We start from the raw sequence: 23,771 nt of genomic DNA on the forward strand, positions 1-23,771 counted from the left end.
TGAGTCCCGCCCAGCCCAGCCAAGTCCAGCCGAGCCCCGCCGAGTCCTGCCGAGTCCAGCCGAGTCCCACTGAGTCCCGCCCAGCCCAGCCGAGTCCCGCCGAGTCCAGCCGAGTCCCGCCGAGTCCCGCCGAGTCCTAGGCTTTGTTTCTTAACAGTGTTCAACAGGAGTCGGTCATTTCTTGTTTTCACTTTGTCCCATAAAAATGTTTTATTGGAAATGGCAAGCCATGGCAGTTTGCAGTTTTTCTAAGCTTAGGGGTGCAGCTCCAGTTTCTGATTTGATTCTTAGAGATAAGAGTGCATTTTTTCAATCACATACATAACTAGCAGGAAGGCATTCAGTCTTGAACACGGGGACCGAAAAGAGCCTGAGATTGTAGCTCGAAAGTTGCAAATATTTATTTTTGATTCTGCCTTTAATTCTTAGAAATGTCTTCTCACGAAGACAGTGGTGTGATGGAGCAGGTCCCTCGGTTAGCACAAGCACACTCCCTTTTTCTATAAGCTTCTAGTTTGTTTTCTTGGCCGATTATGCCAGCTCTTATAAAAATATTATGCTCCCAGGCAAAGGGCCATTTCTGTTGGAATTGTTGAGAAGATTCTTGGCTTAACTCTTGATCCAATGCTGCTCAGCTTGGCCAAGACTAGACTTGACAAGTTTGCTCTGAGCTGCCTCATGCTGCTGTGTGGGGTTCGAAGCTGTTGGCTTTCCAGTGATTTCTGGGCTAGACCAACGAAACAGTGCCTGGGAAAGAGAGATGACAGGCCATGATAAATCCCAAACTGCGTAATACTGGAATTCACTGGGTTGGCCTTGTAGATGGCAAGATACTAAAATTGAGTCCTTATGTGCCAAAGTCATAAACTCATTCAGATAGGCCCTAGGTCTGTGAATGTGTGTTGTTGAATCCTAGACTCTGGGTGGAACCGAAAGCTGAAGAACATGAAATTTCCCCTCTGTCCTTTGGATCTTATTCAGAAAGTCATTTCCTAGCTATTTCAAGTTTTGATCAAAACAGACATGCAGTAGAAGCCCGATCTGAAACACTGGTAGTTTACACCACATATTTGCCTGCATGTGTCTTAAGTGGTTCCAGAATTTTGTCTCTTCGATAATGTATGAAGAAGTCTAGTGATGATGTCAAAAATCTCAGGAGTACAATAGGCAATAGAATATAGCAAAATAGTTACATGTCATCCATTTTAAAGTAAATTTTTAGTCATTTTTAAATACATTCAGTAACACCTCTTTGCCCCACCTTCCTTCATTTGAAGTTTTTACTTATTCACTCATTAATCATCAGTCTTTGGTGTTTGTGACATGAGTATGTACAAAAGGCACTGCGGTGTCCATCGCTGTGAGTAATATAGAAATGTCCAAAGGTGTGGGCTTTATGTGTGGAAACCACAGGACCACACCCAGAGCAGTTGGAGGTGCCATGTGCTGCTTGAGGGCGGTGCATGGAGGGGAGGCTAGGCTGCCTCACAGTGGTCCCGAGGTGACCCTCTGGCCGCAGGAGAGATGGAGAGATACCAGCCATGGGTGCTGTGCACTTGCTTGAGGCCAGGATGGGGAGACCACATTTCAGGCGCACGGAGAGGAGGAGGAGGCAAGTTCCGGGGGCGGGAAGGCCTGGGGGAAAAGGGGAGGAGGTCAGGGCGGGGCAGGTGGGCCAGATCTGCTGGAGCTTGGGATTCAGCCAGGAGAGAGCCTGAGCCCCCGGCCAGACCACAGGGCTGTGCCCAGCACTGCACACAGAGTCTGGACCTGATTCTGAGTGTGCAGTAAGGACTCAGGGAGGCTGGTGAGCGGGATGGGGACAACCAGGCAGGATTTTGGGAAGGTTTATCTGGTTTTCACAGGCTCTCTGGATGTGACCGGAGTGTGGAGAGGCCAGTTCCGAAGGTCTGGAGGTTGTTCAGAAGTGGCAGCAAAGGGGAAGGGAGATGAGAGAGGTTGCAAAGCGGAAACCAGCTGGCCTGGGGTGCGGGAGAACTTGAAGGCAGCAGCGGGAACTGGAAGCTGCTCCTGGCGTCGGGTGAAGGCTGACGCTGATGTTGCCTATTGACCTGGAGTTGATGACCAGCTTGTGGGGGCCGTTCCGGACAGGCAGCTGCATGGGGCAAGAGCCCCAGTGTGGCAGGGCTGTGCCTGTCCCTTGCAGGTCCTCATAAAGTGACACCTAACACTGTCCCAGTCCACACAGAGCCTTGTCCAGTAGTCAGGGTGAGGTGAGTAGAAGCAAGAAGAGGAACTGGCGACGGGACTTGGGAGAGGCGAGGCGCAGCAGGCAGCCGGCCCCGATGTCAGCCCCGAGCCGTGTCCCAAAGCAGCATGCAACCTGGGCAGCAGGCATCGGGGGGACCGGAAGAGGATGTTAGCTCGGATGACTGGGGCTCCTTAGCAGCCGTTGAGAGGACAGGTTCTGTGAGGCTGTGGGTTTCAAGTGACGTCATGGAGTGGGCAGCAGAGAGGCTTGAAAATAAACGGCGGGGAGGCGCAAAGAAGCCAGGCCGCACAGCGGCAGAGGTGTGGGGATTCATGAAAGGGGACCCAGGAGTGTACCTGCCACATGGACACTGGAGCAAAGATGCATCCTGAGGCAGCGTGCAGTGAGGAATTCGAACACAGGTGCGTGGGCTGGATCCCACAGGGCCTGAGATCTCTGTTCCAGGAGCGTCTTTGTCAATGATTGGGGTGTCCATGCGCTCTCCTGGTTGAAGGTGTTACAAGCCAGGTTGGAGAGGCTACCACTCAGGTGCTAATGTCAGAGCTCTAGAATTTGGTCCCTGCCACTTAGCTGCATGGCCTTGGGAGTTATTTACCCTTGCACTTTGGTTTTCTCGTTAAACCAGACTCCAGATACTCACCACCTACTTTGTTCCAGGAACTAGCTGAGGTGGTGCACATGGTGCCCAGCACACAGTGGGCGCTCAGTGAACAGCAGCTGCCGTGATTTAACGGACTGAATTCTTTGATGCCACCCAAGTATATGGTCTGGAGTGATTGTAGGTATAATTAGCAGAGGAGGTGATACAGACTCGGGGTTGAAATAGGATGTGAAGAAGGGTTTAGGTCTGGAGCATGACAGGTGGGAGGATGAGCAGGGAGTGGTCAGGATCAGGATTGACAGGACTCACCTGAAGAGCTTAAGAGGCGGCTTCTAGGCAGAGAAGAAAAGGTCAGATCAGTATGGGTCCAGACCGGGGCCCATCCGGCGCCTTCTGTGCAGGGCCAGGGGGGAAAGAATTATCTCAGGCTTAGCAGGCTAGAAGGTCTCTGTCATAGCTACTCAGCTTTGATGCTGAGTAAACAAATGGGCGTGGCTGTGTTCCAATAAAATTTTATTTACAAAAACAGATAATGGACCAGGTTTGGTGCATGGAGGCATGCTGACTATGGACACCTTGAAAATCCCGTGTGGCAGATGTAAGCTGAGTGGCAACGTGGAATGCCCCATGGTTGAGGGATGGGGACACAGCAGCACGGAGGTCCTGTGGGTCAGGGTGTAGCGTGGGTCCAGTGTGGCGTGGGCAGCACAGAGATCCTGTGGGTCAGGGTGTTGCATGGGCCCAGTGTGGCTGTGGTGTCTGGGGCCTGAGCTGTAGGGCTGCAGTGGAAGGGAGGGTAAAGAAGGTCAGAGTGCATTCTGAGGGTAAAACTGGCCTGTAAGTGACAAACTGACATTACTTCATGAGTACATGGAGACAAGATGTCTTTGGAGCAGTGTCCGTGCAGGCCTGGCCAGAGGGAGCTCCCAGACTCAGCTGCAGCCCCCGATCTTAGGGTTACTCTCATCTGTTGTTCCCAGCGTGGGCAGTGATGCGACACCACAGAAAATTCTCTGGAGTGGACGCCACTCTCTGGCGAAGCCCAGCAGGGCAAGGAGTGAGCTTCAGCCAGTCTGTATCCACAATGTGCTTTTAGTGCGGTATTAACACATGGTTAGCAGTGAAATTGCCTAGAGGGTTTAATCTCTGACGGATTATTCTCATACCTGCACCTGTCTGATCGCCTTGTGAGTCAGTGTTAACCAACCTGGGACCTCAAGAAAGAGAGGATCCATGCGAGTACAAACACGTGGAGTATTTCCAGAGATCCCCGAGTCCTGTGAGACTTTTCCAAGGTGTGTTTTCATTGCAATTAAAATTTTTAAAGATAAACACCTCACTGTTATAAAGGTCAGTGCCACTTCTGTAATAGCAATTGAAAGGTATTTTCTTATAAGAATTTCCCTTTTTCAAGTTCTTGTTTCTCAAGCTGGAATTCTCTTGAACATCTAAGAATCCTTTCAAAAGATCCCTAGATTACCCAGGTGTGAACTAAGAAGAGTTCAGCATTGGATGGAAGTGGACCTCCAGCTCTCGCGGGCCGTGGGCATGGGATGGAAGCGGACCTCCAGCACGCTGTGGGCATGGGGTGGAAGTGGACCTCCAGCTCTCGCGGGCCGTGGGCTGCGGCAGGACACACGTGGTCCAGGTGGCGGGTACAGGCTTCTCTGGGTCAATGTGTCCGTGCTCAGGGTTAGGCCTGGTTGGGGAAGCAGGGAGCAATTTGGGACCAAAGCTTAAAACGGAGGAGAGACTCCAGAAACTAATGACAGTTCTCATGTACAAGTGGCTCAGAATGAGGTAGCCCAAGGCCCAGTCTACCCTTGAGGACTCAGTGATCCCCGTGTCCAGGCAGCAGGGAGAGGACATGCTGGCTGACAGGATGGGGTGGGGAAGCCCAGGGCGTCAGGTGCCATGGAAATAAAGCTGGTCGCCTGAGTTGAAGCGCTTTTGAGTTCCCAGAAGCTCCTCTCAGTGGCCGGCTCCCTCTCTTTCACCTCTGCTCTTCTGAGGCACCAGTTGAAGGGTTTGAGGGGTCAAATCAAGGTACAGGGCTCCTGGAAACACGGCGCCTGGCTCCAGAGTGTGCATGAAGGGGCTTCTTCCTTGTCCTGGCTGTCAGAGAACACCTGTAAATAAATGTTGCATTGTTTTTCCCAGAAAATCCTGTGGCACCTCGTCCTGCCTTCCCCCAGGAGGGCTGAGACCTGGTCCAGGCGTGGAGCGTACGGTCCACAGGCCGGCCTGCCTCCCTGCTGCATGACAGCCTCCCAGAGGGCTGTACTGATTTTTGAAGAGGAGGAAAAAGGCATACAGAATTGGACTCGCCAGCCTGCTTTGAGTAGAAATTGGTGCCTCCTAAAGGGACTCTTAACTGGCGATGTTAAATGTTTTCTCCCGGTTCCCTGCTTGGAACCCTCCAGCCCCCCGTTTGTTCTTGTTACACTTTTCCCAGCCCCAGTTCCTTCTTCTTCCTGCTTTGGAACATAATTGGATTCTTCGCTGGGTAGAGTTTTGCTTGGAAGACTGAGGGTGTAGCTGAACTAAGTTTGAGCATCCTGGAAGGAAGACAAGACGCCAGGAGACCCGCCAGCTCAGGGGAGGGAGGGGGCAGCCTCTGATCTCTGGCCTCCAGCATGATCTCACCCCTTCAGCGGAAAATCCTGATTTTCAGTGCCAGTGACCATCCTTGTTGAAAAAGTACAAATGTTTTCTGCTTCTTGTAATCTACTTCTTGCAAATATTAGTACTCTGGAAAAAAGATTTAATAATGTGAGTTTTAGGTTTTTTTTTTTTTTTCTGTAGTTAATGTTGTTTTATTACTGTATGTCCTTGCCAGAAAGCATGTTTTAAGAGTTTCAATTCAAAATTAAATATGACCTCAGTGTTTTAAAATACAGTTATATTAACTGTCCATTTAATAGTTGCTGAAGATTTTTTTGGCCGCTGATGGATCGTCAGTATACTTGTCTGAGATTAAACGCAGTGTTCTCAACTCTGCTCTGCAGCTAACGTGCTCCAGCTGCGGCATCAGCGGGAAAACAAGGGCCTTCTATGAAGTGAGCTGGAGAAGGTTGTTCTGGATAAAATGGCAATGCTGTCCTATAGCTGTGCTTTTCTTTTAAAAACTCCACTGTGTTTGATAATAGGGAACTCTCTATTATTTATTTAGAAGTATACAAACCAATTCACAAGACAGGTAATTTAGTGGCAGGATTATTTATTAATGAGCCCAGTATACAAGTTAATGGGACTGAGCCCCATGGAGGTCAATCCTCATATAATCCATGCCTTTTGGAAAGAAAAGCATTGTCTTCAGAACACCCAGTTATTATTGTTAACTTTAAATTATGATATACTCTCTTGCTAAGATGAAAAATAATTTTTGGAATTGCGTGATGACAGAGTCTGTAAACTGTGTGGAGATGAATCGTATCAATTAGGGGGAGGCACGTCTTAACCCTGTTAGTACCAAAAGTGTGATTTCTCACTGCATGGGCTCACGGGAGAAAGCAAGCCTGTTCCATAACAGAGACGGCAAATCAGAAGCCGCTGCCTGCCTGGGAGATGGAACAGCCGTGTTGGCGAGGAGCTTAGAGGGCGGGCTTGGCTTCCCAAGCTCTGGCACAGCCTGCAGGCCTTATCAGGTGCTCTGTGTCTGGGCTGCTCTGCCCTTTGCACTCCAGTTGATGAGGGAGGGGCAGGCTGCTCCGTATGACAGCATGTGGGCTTGTCATGATTAGGAGTGACCATTGGCTTGTGTTTCCCAGAGGTGACCTTATCCTCATGGTCCTACAGTATATTTCTAGTAGATGAGAAGGCATGCCTACAGACAAGGCCTCCTGGTGTCTGCTGCGTGTCACTGGGAGAGGCAAGGTTCTCCTCACTGGGACCTCTTCACACCCCTTTATTAATGACCCCCTGGCTCCTCCCCAAAGGCCCAGAAGCCTAGAGGAGAAATGAGGGCACAACCTAGATGCCTTAGCACAACAAGTAAAGCTGCCGGAACCCGAAAGACTATTTACAATTCCAGCATGAAGATGGGGCTTCAAGGATTTGCTGCTTCATTTCATTTGTTCTCTTGTTCCATCTCATCATGAAGCTGATTGTCTTATATCGGGGTTGGGAACGGAGCAGACACCGAGGAGAACCCACTAAGTTCTGTGTCTTCAAACCTGCAGCATTGCCAGGTTCTGACAGCAGAGTCCTGTGAAAGTAAGCAAAATTGGAAGTGATGCCCGTTTCCTGGGCTTTCACATACTTCTTTACTCTGCAGTCTACTACAAAATCTGAAAAGCCAGAGTGGTGTAGCTTTTACGTTTAGAAAATCTTTGTGAGTTTTTCTTCCCCCTAGGGAAAGGCTTTCAGCACATTATTCATTGGAAAAATGAAATCTGAAATGTAGGTGTTTTTCAATGCACGTGCTTCAGAGGCACCTCAGCACCCTTGTGTCTTGTTTACCCATTCACTCACTGGGCAGGGACTGAGCTCTGGGAATGTGTTGGGTAGGAGCGCAGGAGTCGGGACCAGCCCCAGGACGGTGTGTGGCTGTTCGTCCCAGAGCTCACGGGAGCAGCCCTCCTGGGGAGCTCTCTGTTGGACTTCTTCATGCAGCCCAGTCCACACCTTATCTGTGTGTTTGTCAAGCCACTGAACGCAGCTGGAATCACTCCAGGCCTTGCCTCTGGAGGCCTGACAGTAGGGGGGACAGCAGGCCAGGGGCATTCCGGGACCGAGGCCTCCTGCCTATGTGGAATACTGATGCGTACTGGGTGGATGGGTCGCGGATGTGTTTAAATGTAATTCTGACCTTCCTTTAAGAGCAGTTGGACAGCTGTCTGGGAGCTCAAGATTCTATAATGTGGACACCTAGTCTCTCTTTCTGGAAGCTTCCAGAATATAACAAAAAGTAGGTTGGATATGCACATTCCCATTGTCTTTGAATGATGGGGCCGTGGGCCTGGATTATAGTCCTGTGGATTAGGGAAGAGTTCATAGAAGTAACCTGAAGAGTGAAAGAGAATAAATCCAAATGCTATTACAGGTAGAATCTGTGCCGTCGAGTGCAGAGCGTGTGGGCACGTGGACTTGTCATGATTAGGAGTGACCACGGGCTTCCATTTCAAAGAGGAGAGCCGGAGTGCATCAGTTCCATAGACGTGCTCCAGACCTGGGTTTTCGGAGTCAGGCTTTCATCCCGTTCCTGGGTCTGTCCCTTATGTGTTTGCTAAGTTGTTATCACATAACCTCAGGACCTCAGTTTCCTATCTTAGAAATAGGGGTAATAATACCTCCCCCACGTGTTTCTGGGAGGAGTAAAGGGATCTGCGTGTACTGACGTGCCCGGCACATGTTAGGCACTCGGTAAATAGCAGCTGTGCGGTGCCAGACTTACCTCGAGCTGTTTTCCTAGAGTGGGTTGGTCCTCAGCTGGGTTCACGTTCCCCTGCGCAAGATGCAATATTGTGGAATGGACGTGATGTCCAGGCGCCATCCCACCTGGGACTTCTGGAGTTGGCCGCCTTGCCTGCGGCTGACCTCGGCTATGCTCCGGAGAGAGTGGGGCCCTGAAATTGCATGACGCAAAGTCAGTCATCTTGCACCCGTCTCGTCTACTGTCACCAGTGGTTCAGTTCTTCTCTGCCCCTAAACTCTTATGTCCCAGAGCAGGCTTTTGCTTGAGACACAGGTGCTTTTCTTAGGTGTCCTTGGAAAACTCCAGTGGCACCAGTCGATCAGGAGTCTGCAGTGGCCACCTGCACTGTTGTCGTCTCTTGTGGACGTGGACATTGACTGTCCACGTCTGGCCTGTGCAGGAAGGAGTGAGTTCTCATTTGCTTCCCCAGAGGCTGCGGGGGCACCCACCCTCAGCTGGGCAGGGCAAGGCCAGGACAGAGGCTTGGAGGAGATCACAAGGGGAAACTGCAAGGTGTGCAGGTTGGCGCAGCAGAGAGAGACCAGAATGCAGAGGATGCTCAGTCAGGGCGGGTGGCTGCTGTTCTGGGCTGGGTGCATCATAGCATTACCACAGCAGACATGAGCAGTTGACCAGATGCCCCATTTGAAGCCCATGTCCAGACATGCAGGTGTTGATCTCTGCTTATAGATGGATATGGCTTCTTCTCTAGGGCTGGGGAAGAGAACTGTTGAGTAATGCACTGTTGCCTAGCCTCAAAGATCCTTTGAGAAATAGGTGTCCTGTGGAAGTCTCAACAATTTGTTTAGACTGTTTAAAAGTTGTATCTTTACAGATGTACAAGTGCTTTATTTATAAGAAACTAAATTAAGCTGGGAAAGAAGAATGTACCTCTCATGTATGTGTAAAACATTAAAAAGCAGCTGCCTTGGTGGTGGAAAGCGTGTGCAACACAGACATAAGGCTATTTGAACTCTTTATTTGCCACATTTACAATATTAATAATAGCGTTTCCAGAAGTTGTCACATCAAGTAAAAGATCTTCATTCCAGGCTGTCTTTGGGGGCCAAATTGAGACTGGATGCGTGCATTTAATAAATTGTAGTCTCACGTAGTCATTTTTGTAAATAATTAGTTTCAGTGAAAGAATAAGTTAGCATATTGTATGCATCTAATGTTGCAAATGTACATACAGCAAACTTTGCTATTAATCAACAGTCAAGCACCGCAAGTGGGGTCTCATACATAATGAATTGTGCTTAAGCCTCATGGGCTTCTTGATAGAAAAATAAAAGAAAACACGACTGCAGTAAGCTTTTGAATAAAATTTAACTAGATTGCTCTGCATCCTGTAATTGTTTTGGAATCTTTAGGGACCTGATCATTCATCTATAGTTTTGGGGTGTTTTTATCTTCATCTGTCAAATAACAGAGACTTTTAATGATATGTTAAAATGTTGATAAAATACAATTTTCCTTTTAATGATTTGAACATTTAGGGGGGAAAGTAAATAGGCTTTGTAAGGCTTCCTGGTCTGGCAAGTAGACTATTTAGATTGTCTTTTAAAAATATTTTTATTTCATGTATTTTTAAGAATCAATTATTTTTAAAAAGAAAAAAATATATAGTCCTTGTGGGGAAGAGCTGAAAATTTACATGAAGTTTTCTCCGTATTTTTGGTGGGTGTTTTAAAATACTATAGTAAATACCTTTGTGGTCTTGTTTGTGATCTGACATTAATTTGAGCCCCAGATACTGAGGGCATAGGATGCCCACCACCCAGAAAGTGACTTGGAACCTAATTTCATTTTAAATGGCCTCTTTCTCCTCCTCACATTGCTGACCTCGGTACATGAATCCTTTGGTGCCTGTGATAGGATCATCAACATAGGATTTGTTTTGGGATGGGTGGAAGATGTAAAAGCAAGAGTGAGATTTATGTCCATCTTTCTTATGAACCACACAGTAAAAGTGCAGGAAAGATTTGCTGCCTTGAGGGCCAGAGGTCCTCGCAGCCCTCCTGCAGGGACTCAGGGAATGCTGCCTTCTCCAGGAAGACCTCTTGTTTACTTCTAGGAAGGGCCTGTGCTCAACACTTATTTCCCAGTCTTATATGATGTCGTTTTGTACAGAAAGCATCTTTAAATTAGGTCCTAAAACCAAACACATAAAAGTCAATCAGTAGACTCACCTGTGATGAGTGGGAGGCCCTCTCATACCAGAAAGTTTAAAAGAGATATATATTACTCATACCTATCACTGTTAATTACATAAACTGAAGTGTATTGCTGATGTTCCGTGTGTGTTTATTCACTTTTTCCTTTCACAGTTGAGCACATCTCGTTCTTGGGGTTGCATGAGGAATCAGTGAGATAGCACGTGAATCACTGCATATGTGCTGTCTGTAGCACGTGAATCACTGCATATGTGCTGTCTGTAGCACGTGAATCATTGCGGAGAGCTTCGTGCTCCGTCAGTGCCATCATCATCAGCAGCAGCAGCAATGGCAGCTCAAGTCCAGGGAGGCCACAGTTGTGTCTGTCATGAACCCTTCAGAATGCCGCTTGTTTTTTATCTTTGCTGCAATTGCACTGTTGAGATCCATGTTGATTGCTAACGTCTGCACTTTAATTTTTCTGTTTCTACTCAGTTTCCTAAATAACTATAGAGTATTCAAACAAATGCACGCACTTTATCAAACTTACATGGTCGTAGTTCCCAAACAGCTGTCAGCCACCAGGCAGAGCCACGGAGCAGCGGCTGCCATGTTCCTGCCGAGCCTCCCTCCTCGGGGCCTCCATGGAGCATGGGGACCATTGGAAGGCGGAAGTGGTGTTTCTGATGTTGACCTGTGTGTTTGACCTTCACCTTGCCTTCCTGTGCAGTCGGCTGTCAGCTCCAGAGGAAGGGACAGCCCTGAGTCAATATTCTCACCACGAAGCACATGCATTTCAGGCCCTTAGTAAATGCTTGAATGGAATTAAACTACTGCGTTTGGCTGAAATACAGAGTCAAAAGATTTTATTCAGCCTCCCATTTAAAATAAAATGATCTTTATTAAGAGCAGGTAGCATGGTTTACTTCTTTGCTTCAGTCTTAACCTCTGAGCTTCCTGCTATAATTAAATGCAGGACAAATCCATCAAAGACAAGACATTCTGCTAGAGATCTTCTAAACGGGACATAATTGTGCATGTACCAGTGATACTGAGCAAGAGTCTCCATAAGGATGGGTAATCTTTGGCTGAAGGCATGTTCCTGCATGAGCCCAGGAGTCCACTGCTCTGCCCTTGAGTCCCGAGGCCTCCCCGCCCTCCACACCAGGTTCTGGAAGCCAGAGGAGGTGAGGTGCTCACTAGCTGGGCTTGGGAAATGTTGCTCGTCACCTGAGTGTGTAAAGTGCCGTGTGTGGTGAGGACACTAAAAGCTTTTCAGGTATCCACAGGTTTCCGTGCAGCCTCCTTCATGGCCTTGCGGAAGCCTTGCATCCTTGAATCCTCTAGAACCTTGCCAGATTCTAGAGGAACTCGGAGAAGCACGTGTCTTTGGAATGAACTCTTTTCTTGCGAGACCCTCCAGTGTCACCAGGTAGCGTTCCCAAACCATGAGACGAAAATGTCATCCGTGGGTGGGGGGGGGGGGGGTGTTTGGGTGACAGGAGAGGCACTGGGCACCCAGCATTCCCATCTGGAGTGTCTTCATGGTCAGCCCCATGGTGCCGATGAGATGTGAGTAACTTATACAGGACTCTTGGCCGGTTTTCTAACATCAAATAGGATTCAAGCCAAGCACATCACAATGTTAATGTCTCTGGGAAGTAGAATTCATTCAGAAATGAGCATTTAGTGATTCTCTACTGCCAATGGAATCTTAAGGCACCTAAAAATCTGAATTCCCAAATCTTCCAATTAGCTGGTCGAGTTTTGGTGTTGAGCACATCTGTAACTTAGAAAGAGCCTGGAAGCCGTGGTCTCAGGAACACTCACTCTTTCTGCTTTCCAGCTTCCGCGTGCCGAGCTGGGCTGACATCAAGACTCAACGAGGCACTGATCTTGGGCAGAGCTTCTCACAGAGGTCTGGTCCCCCCAGCCCGTGCCCTCCCTCTGAGCCACGGTCCTGGGGCACTTGCTTTCTCTACCCTTTGGGGCCAGGTGGGATTCCCACACAGGGGAAGGAAGCCCGTGTCCAGCAGGGGCCACTTCACTTAAACCTGCTCTCTTCACCCCCTGCTTTGCTGTGTCCCACGTAGGTCGCTGCCACTCATCCTTCATGTTCTTGATAATATCAGTGTCTGGAAAGGAAGCTTCGTGCAGGTCAGGAGGGCAGTGTTCCCTGGAATCGTTTCTGTGCTCACGTTATGAGTTTGTACTGGAACATTCCTCCCACTTTTCTGTGCCCTGGTTTGAGTTGAAGGGAAGGAGATTTAAATCAAAACAAATCTGCAAAACAGTTCACTTGTTTTTCCAAGCCGGGGAAGGGGAATGGGTCCGGGCGGCTTCCCACAGGTGGCAACTCTGGGAGATTGTTACCGGGACCTTCCCATGTGCCAAAGCTCCAGAGCTTCTCCCAGGGCAGGCCAGTGTGGTCCGGTTTGATTTTAAGGAACCCGTGGCATTGCCAACAGTTGTGTTTTTCTTGAAGAGATCCTTGAGCCAGGCCTGCATGGCTCTAGCTTTGCTGTGTTCGGGTGCCCGACGCCCTCCGTTGTCACGTGTGGGCTTCTTTTTCACCCACCAGCCACCATTCACTCATACCAAGTCAAAGAAAGTAAAAGGCACCCATGTCACGATAGTTGCCTCGGGATTATTCTGTGGGTGACACATGATGTCCTGGGAGAGGCCTGGGGGAGGCGTGGCTCTGGTATGCTCTCGGCATTTCCGCACGGACGCTGGAGGGTCTTGTCTCCTGCAGGCTTCAAGGGATGGGATAGGAAGGGGCTGAGGTTCCGGGTGAGGGTCTTGTCTCCTGCACTGGCTCCAGCTGGCGTCCTGAGCTGGGGTCCGTGGCAGCACCTGGGGCTGCAGGATTTTGGCTCCTGATCAAAGGTGCTCCCCAGGCAAGGATGGGGCAGACCACAGGCGCCGGCATTTCAGTGGTGGGTGAGCTGCAGGGCCCCAGGGGAGACTGGGATGTGGGATTTTCATGAGCGTGGGCTGCGGAGCCCATAATTGTTGGTTTTTCAGAGTTCGCCAGCGGGAAAGCCTGAGAAACTCCCCCATGATAAGCACCACCGTGAGAGAGGCCGTCACCCCCAGCTCTGCCAGGGACGAGCGTGGCGGGGATGGAGGAGAGGGCAGGGCAGGAGAATAAATTTCATTTTACTGTAGAAATGGAAATTTGTGTCATGGCTTTAAAAATCTGGTTTTATGTGTGTGTTTAATGCCATTCATTTTAAATGTAGTACCATAAATCCTTGCTTCAGAATCAAAGCTGTTTAATTACATTTCACCCATGAATAGTTATCTAATGCCAATAGAGAAAGAGTTAAAAAGGAGAACTACAGAGTAAATCAGAGGTTGAGATCTTTAGCACAAGCATAAAAAATCAATTTAAGATGAATTTTACTACTATAAAAATTCTTCAAATATCCTTTTAAGAGTGGGAAATGCTAGGAAAGCCAGCTCACATTTCAGTTCCCTCGGCAGCCTAAGAGAAGGACGCCCGCGTGGGCAGACCCTGGGAGTGCCAAGCACACCCCGTTCTGCTCAGGGGTGCTGAGGAAGGCCTCCTAACTCTGGAATCGGAGCAGTTGCTGGGGGGCACAGAAGCTCCCAGCTCTCGTGGTAGAATGCCCCCTCTCCCACAGTGTCCACGCGCTTCCCTGAGAAACCCCATTGCAGGTGTGATGACCAGCCAGACCCCACTAGTCCTGGAGACGCTGGGGCACTTCGAGGCAGTCCTGATGCACCCTGGCCTTGAGGTGCTCGCCTTACCAACCAATCCAATGTCCCAGTCTTACCCGGGGGCCCTGCAACTCCCCCACCACTGAAATGGCAACCCCTGTGGTCCACCCATCCTCTCCAGGGGAGCACCTTTGCTTGGAAGCCCAAATCCTGCAGCCCCACATGCCACCATGGACACCAGCTCATGAGGCCAGCCAGAGCTGGTTCCCGTGCCATCCCTCGAACCCTGCAGGAGACGCTGGCTCAGCTCCTGCTGCAGAAGGTGGCAGGCGCAGGTAGCGTGGTCAGGGGCCCTGTTTCCCCGGTTGACGGTCGAGGCCCATGGACCCCATCGTGCTTGCTCTTCCTGTCTGGGCAGTGGTGGCCGACAGCAGCCGGCTCTGTGTCACTCGGGAGGGAGCTGGAGTCAGCCCTCACTGCACGCCACTTCCAGTCCTCTGTTTGCTGCCTCCCCCGGGGAGCAGGACAGCGAAGCGCATTACATATTTCTCCATCTTTCTTCCTCAGTATCACCCGTACACTGTTTATTTGGTTAGCAAGTATCAGAGCAAGAATAGAATGACTGGAGATGCGTCTCTGAAGTTGAATAATGTTCAAGCCAAGCAGAAGTTCTTCTTTCCAGGGTCAGACCTCACTAACGGGGGGGGAAATGGGGCAGTGAGAAGATAGCACTTCATCCCCCAAGGAAACCCTGGGAGAGGCTGTTTCGTTGTCCTGCTCAGCAGGCCCGTTCTCTGCCTGCGGAGTGAGCCCAGCTTCCCCCAGGCATCTTTGTGACGGGGCCTACAGGGTTTCCAGGCAGTGACGGGCTGTGGGACCCCAGCCTGTGTATTCAGGTCACTGAGCTGAACGAGGGCCCTGTCTGCGTGAGTTCCCTTGGGCAGGGATCTGGCTGGGGCGGCAGCCTGAAGAAGGCGAGGGCCTGTCATTTTTGGCCGCAGTGTCCACGAATCAGCCGACTTTGCTGGCTCTGCTGGGCTCGGTTCTCAGGCGTGACGGCTGCTCTCAGTTGTCTGTGGCTGCCGGTCATCCTAGTGAGCTTCCTTCTTTTTCCCTTCAATCTCTGGCTCCTTCCTTAAAGCCGTTAGTATTCCTGTGCTTGGAAACCTCTGAGCACCTCCCTGCTCCATCGTGAAAATCAGGGTACGGGGCCCTGGGTGCCTCTCACCCAAAGAGGTCTACATTTAGAAAGACCTGAGGATCTCGGTAGAACAGAATGCTCCAGTCCAGAGACCCAGCCTCCAGCATAGGACAGTGTGTGAGACTCGGCCCCAGGTCTTCCATGGCCAACTGCTGTCGGATGATGTGCACATTTCTGCACCTGCAGGACCTCAAAGCAAAGTGACCCTGGACACACCCTGCACTGGGTCTCTCCCCAGCTTCTCGCCCAGCAGTGGGAGGCAGGCACAGCTGCACGCGAGAGTACCAGCATGGGTGCAGTTCTCCTTAGCATCCCCTTAGCGTCTCGCTGCTGCCCCGTGGGCTCGCCATGGTGTCACCACGCACTGTAGATGTCACGGGCACAGGCCCGCGACCGTGTGTGCCCCTGGGCATGTCTGCTGTGTTCTGGGGAAATGGAAATGCCACCACAGGCGTTGACTCAGGCGGAAGCTCCAGAACGTTACCCAGCTTCGCCGTTGTTGATTGTCTCTCATTAAAATGTGAGTATCACGCGTGGAATGCAGAAGAGGCTCCTGCTGCTGAGCCTCCGCTTTCTTTTCGGAGTGGAAGTGCCAGGGTATTTCCACCCACAGTACACTTTAAGCCGAAGTAATTTGTACATCTTTAACACAAACCCAGTACGCAAAAGACCGTGTTTGTTTAACTAGACACGTAAGTCGTGGTTATCTTTTATTTCCACTTTCACTGTGTAAGAGAGTAAACCTTTTTAACTATCAGGAAGGCGTTCAGCTTCCTTTTATCTCTTGCCTCGTTATGTACTTTTGTCTTTATTCAGATTTGTGCGCGCTTGGTTTTTACCTCACAGGACAGTGAGAACTAATCGCCCCAGAGGTGATTTGAGCTGTTTGTGTGAAGGTGTTTGAAGAAGTCCTGACCACATCTTTCCTAAAGCAGCCTCCAACTCCGATACAAAGAGAAATGCTGGTCCTTGCAGCGCTGGGGGCTGTGGTCCTCCCGGACATGAGCGATGGCAACAGGCCCATCCACACGGGGCCAGGGTGACAGGTCCCCATCCTCACAAGGCCGGGGTGACAGGCCGAACCTACATGGGGCCAGGGCAACAGCCCCTTCTGCACAGGGCTGGGGTTGAAACTGAGAGTCATCCTGGACCCCAGCTTCGTGGTTCACCCCCAGATCTTCCCCACACCATTGCCATGTTCTCACTGTTGCAGCCTTGCTTGGGGGCAGCTGTGGTGCCTTCTGGCTTCTGGCCAGGGCCGCCCCACCCCTACCAGTCACACTGTGGGACGAAGTGGCCCTTCCCGTCCTGACATGTGCAGCCCTTGCCCACCTTCCTGTGAGTCTCGGTCCCCCAGGCCCTCACTCTGTATCTGTGTTCACACTACATGTGTTGACTCTGCATCTGTGTTCACACTGTGTTCACACTGCATCTGTGTTCACACTGTGTTCACTGTGCATCTGTGTTCACACTGCATCTTTTCACTTTGCGTCTATGTTCACACTGCTCACTCTGCATCTGTGTTCACACTGTTTTCACACTGCATCTGTGTTCACACTGCATCTTTTCACTTTGTGTCTGTGTTCACACTGTGCTCTGCATCTGTGTTCACACCATCTGTGTTCACACCATCTGTGTTCACTCTGCATCTGTGTTCACACTGTTTTCACAGTGCATCTGTGTTCACACTGTGTTCACATTGCATCTGTGTTCACACTGTGTTCACACTGCATGTGTTCACACTGTCTTTTCACTTTGCGTCTGTGTTCACACTGTGTTGACTCTGCATCTGTGTTCACACTGTGTTCACACCATGTTCACTCTGCGTCTGTGTTCGCTCTGTGTCTGTGTTCACACTCTCTTTGTATCCCTGTTCATACTGTGTTCACACTGTGTTCACACTGCATCCATGTTCACACTGTGTTCACTCTGCGTTCGTGTTCACTCTGCATCTGTTCACACTGTTTGTGTTCACACTGTTTGTGTTCACACTGTTCGTCCTACACCCAGGATGGCTCCGTTGCATCCTCTCCATGGACCTGCTCCACCGGCCACCCATGCCTTGTGTGGACAGTCAGGGATGGTGCTCCGGCTGCATCACCTCCTGTGCAGGGCTGCGCTTGCAGGCGAATGCAGTCTTTTTTGGACTGTCCTGGGGCAGCTTGTGTGTGTCGAGGAGAGGCGTTCTGTAGATCGCAGTGCGGTCCTCCAGGGGAGCCCAGGAAGAAGGGTGAAGGACCTGTGGGAGCTGTGGAGTACAGGGACTTGTTCCATCTTTTCACAGAAGCCTGAGGAGCAGCATTGTCTGTGAAGGGAAACTAGAAAACTTCCGCCCTTGAAGCCTGGGAAGTCCCGGGGAAGCCTGCCATGTGTCTGGGACCTTGAGAGGCAGGGAAGGAGGGGAGTCATCTGGAGAAACCAGACCCAGCACCAGGGCTTCACAGTAGGGGTCCACAGTGCAGGAAATAACACTGGGATGTGTCCTGCTCTCCTCGGCCCAGGGGGCGGGGGCGAGCCTCCCCTTCAGGGCTGCATCCTCCATCCCTGGAACAGAACCCCAGAAAATCCACCCCTCCTGGAGATGATGAATCCTTTCCATGAGGGGCCACCAGTTGGAAGCCACAGAAGAATGAGCACCCCAAGCAGAAGCAGCCACAAAACAGTCTGAAGTGACTCCAAGAGGCACAGGTTCAAACTGCAGGAGACGGAGGGGAGGAGAGCATCCAGAAAGAGCCAGGAGGGCCACGCAGTGGCTCACGCCTGTCATCCCAGCACTTTAGGAGGCCAAGGCAGGTGGATCACCTGAAGTCGGGAGTTCAAGACCAGCCTGGCCAACATGGTGAAACCCCATCTCTACTAAAAATACAAAATTAGCCAGGCATGGTGGCACATGCCTGTAATCCCAGCTACGTGGGAGGCTGAGGCAGGAGAATCGCTTGAACCCAGGAGGTGGACGTTGCAGTGAGCGAAGATCATGCCATTGCACTCCAGCCTGGCCAACGAGCAAAACTCCCATCACAAAAAAAAAAAAAAAAAAAAAAGCCCCCAGAAAGATTTGAGAAAGAAGAGTAGACGCAGGCATGTGAGGCACAGGGCTGCGCCTGAAAGGACAGACTTACCAGCGAAGGAAACACAGGCTAGGCCCTCGGGAGCATGGGAATCGGGACGGAAAGTGAGCCCTGAGAATCCCCTGAACACAGCGCAGCCGTGGCGGAGGCAGGACGCATGGATGTGGCCTTTCGGTGTTGGGCTGGGGTGGGCTGTGGTGCAGTCTTACGACAGTTGATGTTTCTGGAAAATGTTTTCGATAGTGCTTGATGATTTAGGTGCAGCCGTGCCATCTGTGAGTTTTAGAAAGGGACACTGTCCCTTGGGCTGCTTTGAGCTGTGATGCAGACTCTCAGAGCGCACGTCCTAGAGGCCAAAGGTCGAGCGTGGATACAGGGCCTCGGCACGTCCCCGTCTCACCAGTCCTCCTTTCTGCAACACGGATGATTGAGACACACGTGCCCGTGAAGCACCACAGGTGTTTGACCGTTTAGAGTCAGTAGGTATTTGCTTTTGCGATGTGTGGAGGCAGAGCCCAGAGGTTTACTAAGCCCCTGTTCTCACTTTTGCAGTGCCATGGAGGTCCCAGCCCCTGCTGAGGTTCTCAGAGGTCCCGAGCCCCTGAAGCAGTGTGCAGCCTGGCTGAATGCCTATTTCCAGCAGCCTGAGGCCATCGAGGAGCTCCCCGTGCCGGCTCTTCACCACCCCATTTTCCAGCAAGGTCGGTGACTAAGCTATCTGCGGTGTGTCCTTTGGGGAGCTTGACTTCTTAACAATCACTGACATCATGGCTCACTTTAGTGAGTATACCAGCTCGGTATTTTTACATCAGCTAAGCAGAGACAGCATGTGGCCAAGCTGGAGGCACCGGGCTCCGCCGCCTCCACCCATTCCAGCGCGGTGTTAGTTTTGGCACAGGGTTGCATAATTCTTGGCAAGGCCATAAAAATGATGCATGCAGATCGACTCTTGACTCTCGCTGGCTGAAAGGTTTAAATAGGAACACATCTGAATGGCAGTAAATTTTTCAATAAGGTTATTGTGAGCTAAAAGTATCTGCTTGCCAACAGCACAGAAAATGAGACTCATGCGTGGACACTCAGCCACTTCCATGCACTCAGTTGGTGACACTTAGATCATAGCAGGTAGCAGCCTTGGATCCCCTTGAATGAGTTTTAATTTCTCAAACCACAATTAGATATATTCTTTCTTAAGAGATGGCTTGGGAACCACCTGTATATAGCCTGCTTACGGCTTGTGATAACCTAAAACATGTCCCAGGTATTTCTTTTAAAGCTTTTGTTTGACTCTGCTCAATACAGAAATTAATCACAGCAACTAAAATCATTCTAGACACATACCAGAAATTTATTTTGCATAGTGATATTTTCATAATCGTTTTTGTATAAATGAATGTATGTTCATATGTGATGTCTGTGTGTAGTTATACCCATATATATCCTTAAAGGGGAAAATAACCTTGAGGTTTTAGATATGGTGAATTTAAAGCAATTTTGAATTTCAAATGGGATTTGCTGGGTAAGTTTAATGGTATTCTAATTGCTGCTGTGCTTCTCAGCACAAAACAAACTTGAAAACAGAGGGAAGTTTTCAGGGGAAGCAGGCAGAGAAACCCCTGAAGGTTGGGCTAATACCTGAGTTCCCTGACGAGGTCAGACAGGCAAGCAGATGAAGCCGTGAGCATGTTTTGTGCATAACGAACTGAAACCATACAGCTGTAATGAACTGGGCACTGTGCTGTCCTCTGAATCATATAGAACTGTCTCTAGAAGGGTTCAGTGGGGGTCTCTGGGGTGGGCGAGGGGGAAGCTAGAGTGGGTGGGCCTTTACATGGAACCACAGACATCCAAGAAGCCTCTCATCATCTGTGCCCACCAGTGGGTCACTGCCAGGACAAAGGCACTGCCAAAGCCTCCTGGGCCACTGCCTGCTAGGGGCCCACCTCTCCCCAGCACCGCAAGCCAGTGAGCCAAGCAGACGGTGTGGGGGACCCGCTTCCTGTGCACGTGACAGGCCGGGCACAGGGCAGGCTGTTGCTGCGTGCGCAAGGAAGTCAGAGATTGGTTTTGTTTGTTAAAGTTGGGCTTGGGGCTCTTAGAGTGGGGAACTCTTCTCTATACGATCTCTGTTTGGGGGTTCGCGTGCCAGGAGGAACAAGGCTGCAGAACTGCCCAGCAGGCTTTTTTCCTCCTTAAACCTGAGCTGCAGTGTAAGCGCTCAGGACAGAAAAGTTATCTGATAGAACCAGGCCAGGAGGTTTCTGCGTATTCAGATGGAGGCCGGAAGAACGAGCCTGCAAACTCCTGAAAATCACCTAAGGTTTGTTGTGTGACTTCATGAAAAACGTAAAGGCAAAAGTTGCATGAAAATCATGAGTTTTCTCCAGGTCGTGTGGTGGTCCTGGCCGTGGAGCTAGACCCTGCTGGCCTGGTCTCACCAGGGTCCAGAGAGCAATGTGCGCAGGCAGGCCAGGAAGAACCACAGGAGGAGGCCTCTGCCGCTGTGACAGGTACTCCGGGACAGGGGTGGCCGGCAAGGCAGGTGTCGCTAGGAGTAATCAGACGGTCTCCAAACCACCCCTGCAAGCACTGAGCCCCAGCGAGCCTCTCCACCCTGACTTCTGCCTATGGCAGTGTTTGCTGCTCCTAGACCTGAGGACAGACACACGCCTGGGGCTCCTTGGTCAAGCCCCTACTGCTTAAACAGAGTTGGGATTGGCTACGCTTACCCCTCCCTCCCTGACTTTCAGCCCACACCAGGCCAGGCTGCTTCCTGGGCTGGCAGGTCATGATAGGTCTTGGTGACCAGGAAGACCTCAAAGTAGCCACTAGGATACTGGGAAAGGCTATCTGGCTACCCCATAGCCCCGCCCCGCTTGGAAAGCCCTACAGTGCAGCGGGTACCTCCAGCTGGGATGAGGTCCACTCCAGCAAAGTTTTGGGGTGGGAGTGTGACAGCCTCTCACATCCTTCTCTCTTGGTGTTCTGGGAACTCTGAGGTTGGCCGCAGGCCCAGGGTGCTGAGCTCTGGGGTCTTCTCTCTGGGGTGGGAGCTGGAGTCCCCTGCGCCAGGTCTGCCTGCAATGGTTAGTGGTGTGGTGGGGGCTGCGATTCCCCGCCACAGCATGTGCAAGCCAGGTCTTTAACATCTAGCTCAATCATTGACTCCTGGGCAGGGGCCAGGTGTGCGGATTTTACTGTTTGAAGAAGGGGAGATGGATGGTGGATGTTTGCTAACAGGGAGTGAGTTGGTTCTCCCAGATGTGGATATGCTCCTTTCTGTCCGGATGAGTTTGGTTTGCTCTCTGTCCAGTTTGTATCTCATAACACCAGTGAAATCAACAGTGAGGGGGTAGGTCTTTAGGGGAAAAGTCTTCCAACATCTCAGAGCTCTGTGGAAGCTGTGGAGTCATAGAAATCAACTTGCTTTGCAGACTGAGAGGAACGGGCCAGTTGTAACGTGGAGTGAATGTTTCCTTGGCCAATTCCCTTTTCTGTGCATTTTAATTTTTGTATATGTTTAGCATGCTTTTGCATATCATTTTTCACCATATTCTCACTTCTGAAATTTAGACCAGGTTTGTCTATTTCAACCTGTTCTTTAAAATGAGATTGTATTTGAGCTCAACCTTGAGTTCCCACACATTGACCCTTTCTTTCTGAAGCCCTGGCTTGTCAAAGTTCTGGCTGCACAGTGCCAAGCGCTCACCCCGTCCCCAGGCCTGTCCTGCCACACGAAGACCCTCTCTCCTGTACACGCCTCTTTGTGGTACCACCTCGCCTTTCCAGGATTTCTCTCTGCAATGAACATGCTGTTCTTGATTTTTTTTAAGGCTAGCCACAAAAATATGCATTATGTTGCACCATAGGAAATTGCTATTTTTGAGGTTAAAACTTAATCAAATACTAAAAATTTCAGATGGTTCAACTTCTTATCTTGGAGAATGTCCAAAGACAGAAAGACAAGTTAGTAACTAGGTGGTTGTCGGGGCATGCCTGCCAAGGGACAGTGAAGGTGCCTTCTCCGACCAGGTGTCTGGAGGTCCCCAGGGCTGCCTCATTGTGAGATCAGGACAGGTAGGATTTCCCAGTGGGAGGTCCCACAGCTCTGGAAGGAAGCCCCATGGTCCTGCTGAAGGGGTGAGGGGACAGCTGAGCTGTCCAGTGAGGCGTATTCTGATTTCTCGTTCAAGTGTTGTTTTAGTCAGCTCATTTCCTAAAATAAAATGAGTCAAAGTTGTCTTGGTTTGGGGTTTTTTGGCTTTTTTGGTGTTCTTTCAAGTGTCAACAAAATCCATTTGCTAGCTACTCTGTGACCGGGACCTCGCATCTTGTCACGCAGCGCAGCTTTTCAGGGAGGTCATTTTTCCCCCATAAGCCTCTCGCAAGGGTCAGCTTTGTATTTATTTCTCATTCATTTTTCCTCAAGAAATACTTAATGAAGCCATTATTTTTGAAATACATTCTTACTTTTTTCTTTTATAGTGAAATATCAGTTAAACTTTTCTCTGAACACTCCCTGATTTCTTAGTGTTTGTTTATGAAAATGTTTCCCTTCTGTATTTAATATGCCTCCTGGAGCAGCAGCCAACTCAGTTAGAACAAGAAATTCTTTCTACCCTAGTTTGCCAAAAGCCGCTTTTTAGAATGAGTTCAAGAAAAGCAGACCTGCAGAAAGCGAGGATGGACTTTCAGATACAGAACCCGTGTGGACACGTCCTCCGGTCCCTGAGCCCTCCCACCCACCGAGACCCGACCAGCAGGTGTGGCTGACCCCAGGCTGCTGAGGGAGGGCCTGTGGCTGGGGCCTTTCTGCTCCTGCCACGGTGGGACCAGGCTTGGGGCTGCCCACGCGAGGCTGTGGGAAACCTAGCAGGGACCCTGGCCTTCTCACAGATGAAGGCTTTCAACAGACGAGTTCTGAGTTTTCTTTGTAAAGTGACTGCAATGTTCCTTTTTAAATGAAATATTTAACACTTTAATAATTCCTTCGTCACAGCCATTGGCTTACAGCTATGAAATCCAGTTGCATGACAGCAGTAAAATCTCCATTTTTTCATACCTGCTGTGAGAAGGAAGTTTCTGTAACTTCTATTTAACTTCTATTACAGAGTCTCAGAAAAGATTCATAGTTTTGTATTTTTGTGTCTCCATTGAACTCCTCATTTCAAAAGAGCCTCTAACAGAAGCCCTGCCCCAGAGTTAAGGGAAAGGCCCTTCGGGGTGAGTTCACCGTGTTCCCACAGTGCCCTGGAAGACGGTCCCTCTTTGCTGGTGTTTCCAGCGGGGACCGCACGAGTCCTGGAAGGCGCATGTCCCAGGAGAGGATGGTGAGGGAGGGGAGGAGAGGAGGGGAGCAGCGTCACCCAGGTCCTCACCGGAGCCAGCCCCGTAAGATTAGAAATCCTT

The 23,771-nt window shown here is 50.2% G+C and overlaps 1 protein-coding gene across 3 annotated transcripts in view; it reads left to right on the plus strand.

Moving 5' to 3' along the window:
- Positions 1–23,771, plus strand: part of MGMT (O-6-methylguanine-DNA methyltransferase) — a 278,524-nt gene that overhangs the window by 211,183 nt on the left and 43,570 nt on the right. For all 3 annotated transcript variants that reach the window (XM_032282008.1, XM_032282009.1, XM_032282010.1), the window contains one exon: positions 18,915–19,063. In XM_032282008.1, coding sequence (XP_032137899.1) covers positions 18,915–19,063 — 149 coding nt within the window. The remainder of the gene's footprint in view (positions 1–18,914; positions 19,064–23,771) is intronic.

The sequence above is a fragment of the Sapajus apella genome, unplaced genomic scaffold (assembly GCF_009761245.1).
Source record: "Sapajus apella isolate SASKATOON/1434 unplaced genomic scaffold, GSC_monkey_1.0 scaffold13, whole genome shotgun sequence".
Lineage (NCBI taxonomy): Eukaryota > Metazoa > Chordata > Mammalia > Primates > Cebidae > Sapajus > Sapajus apella.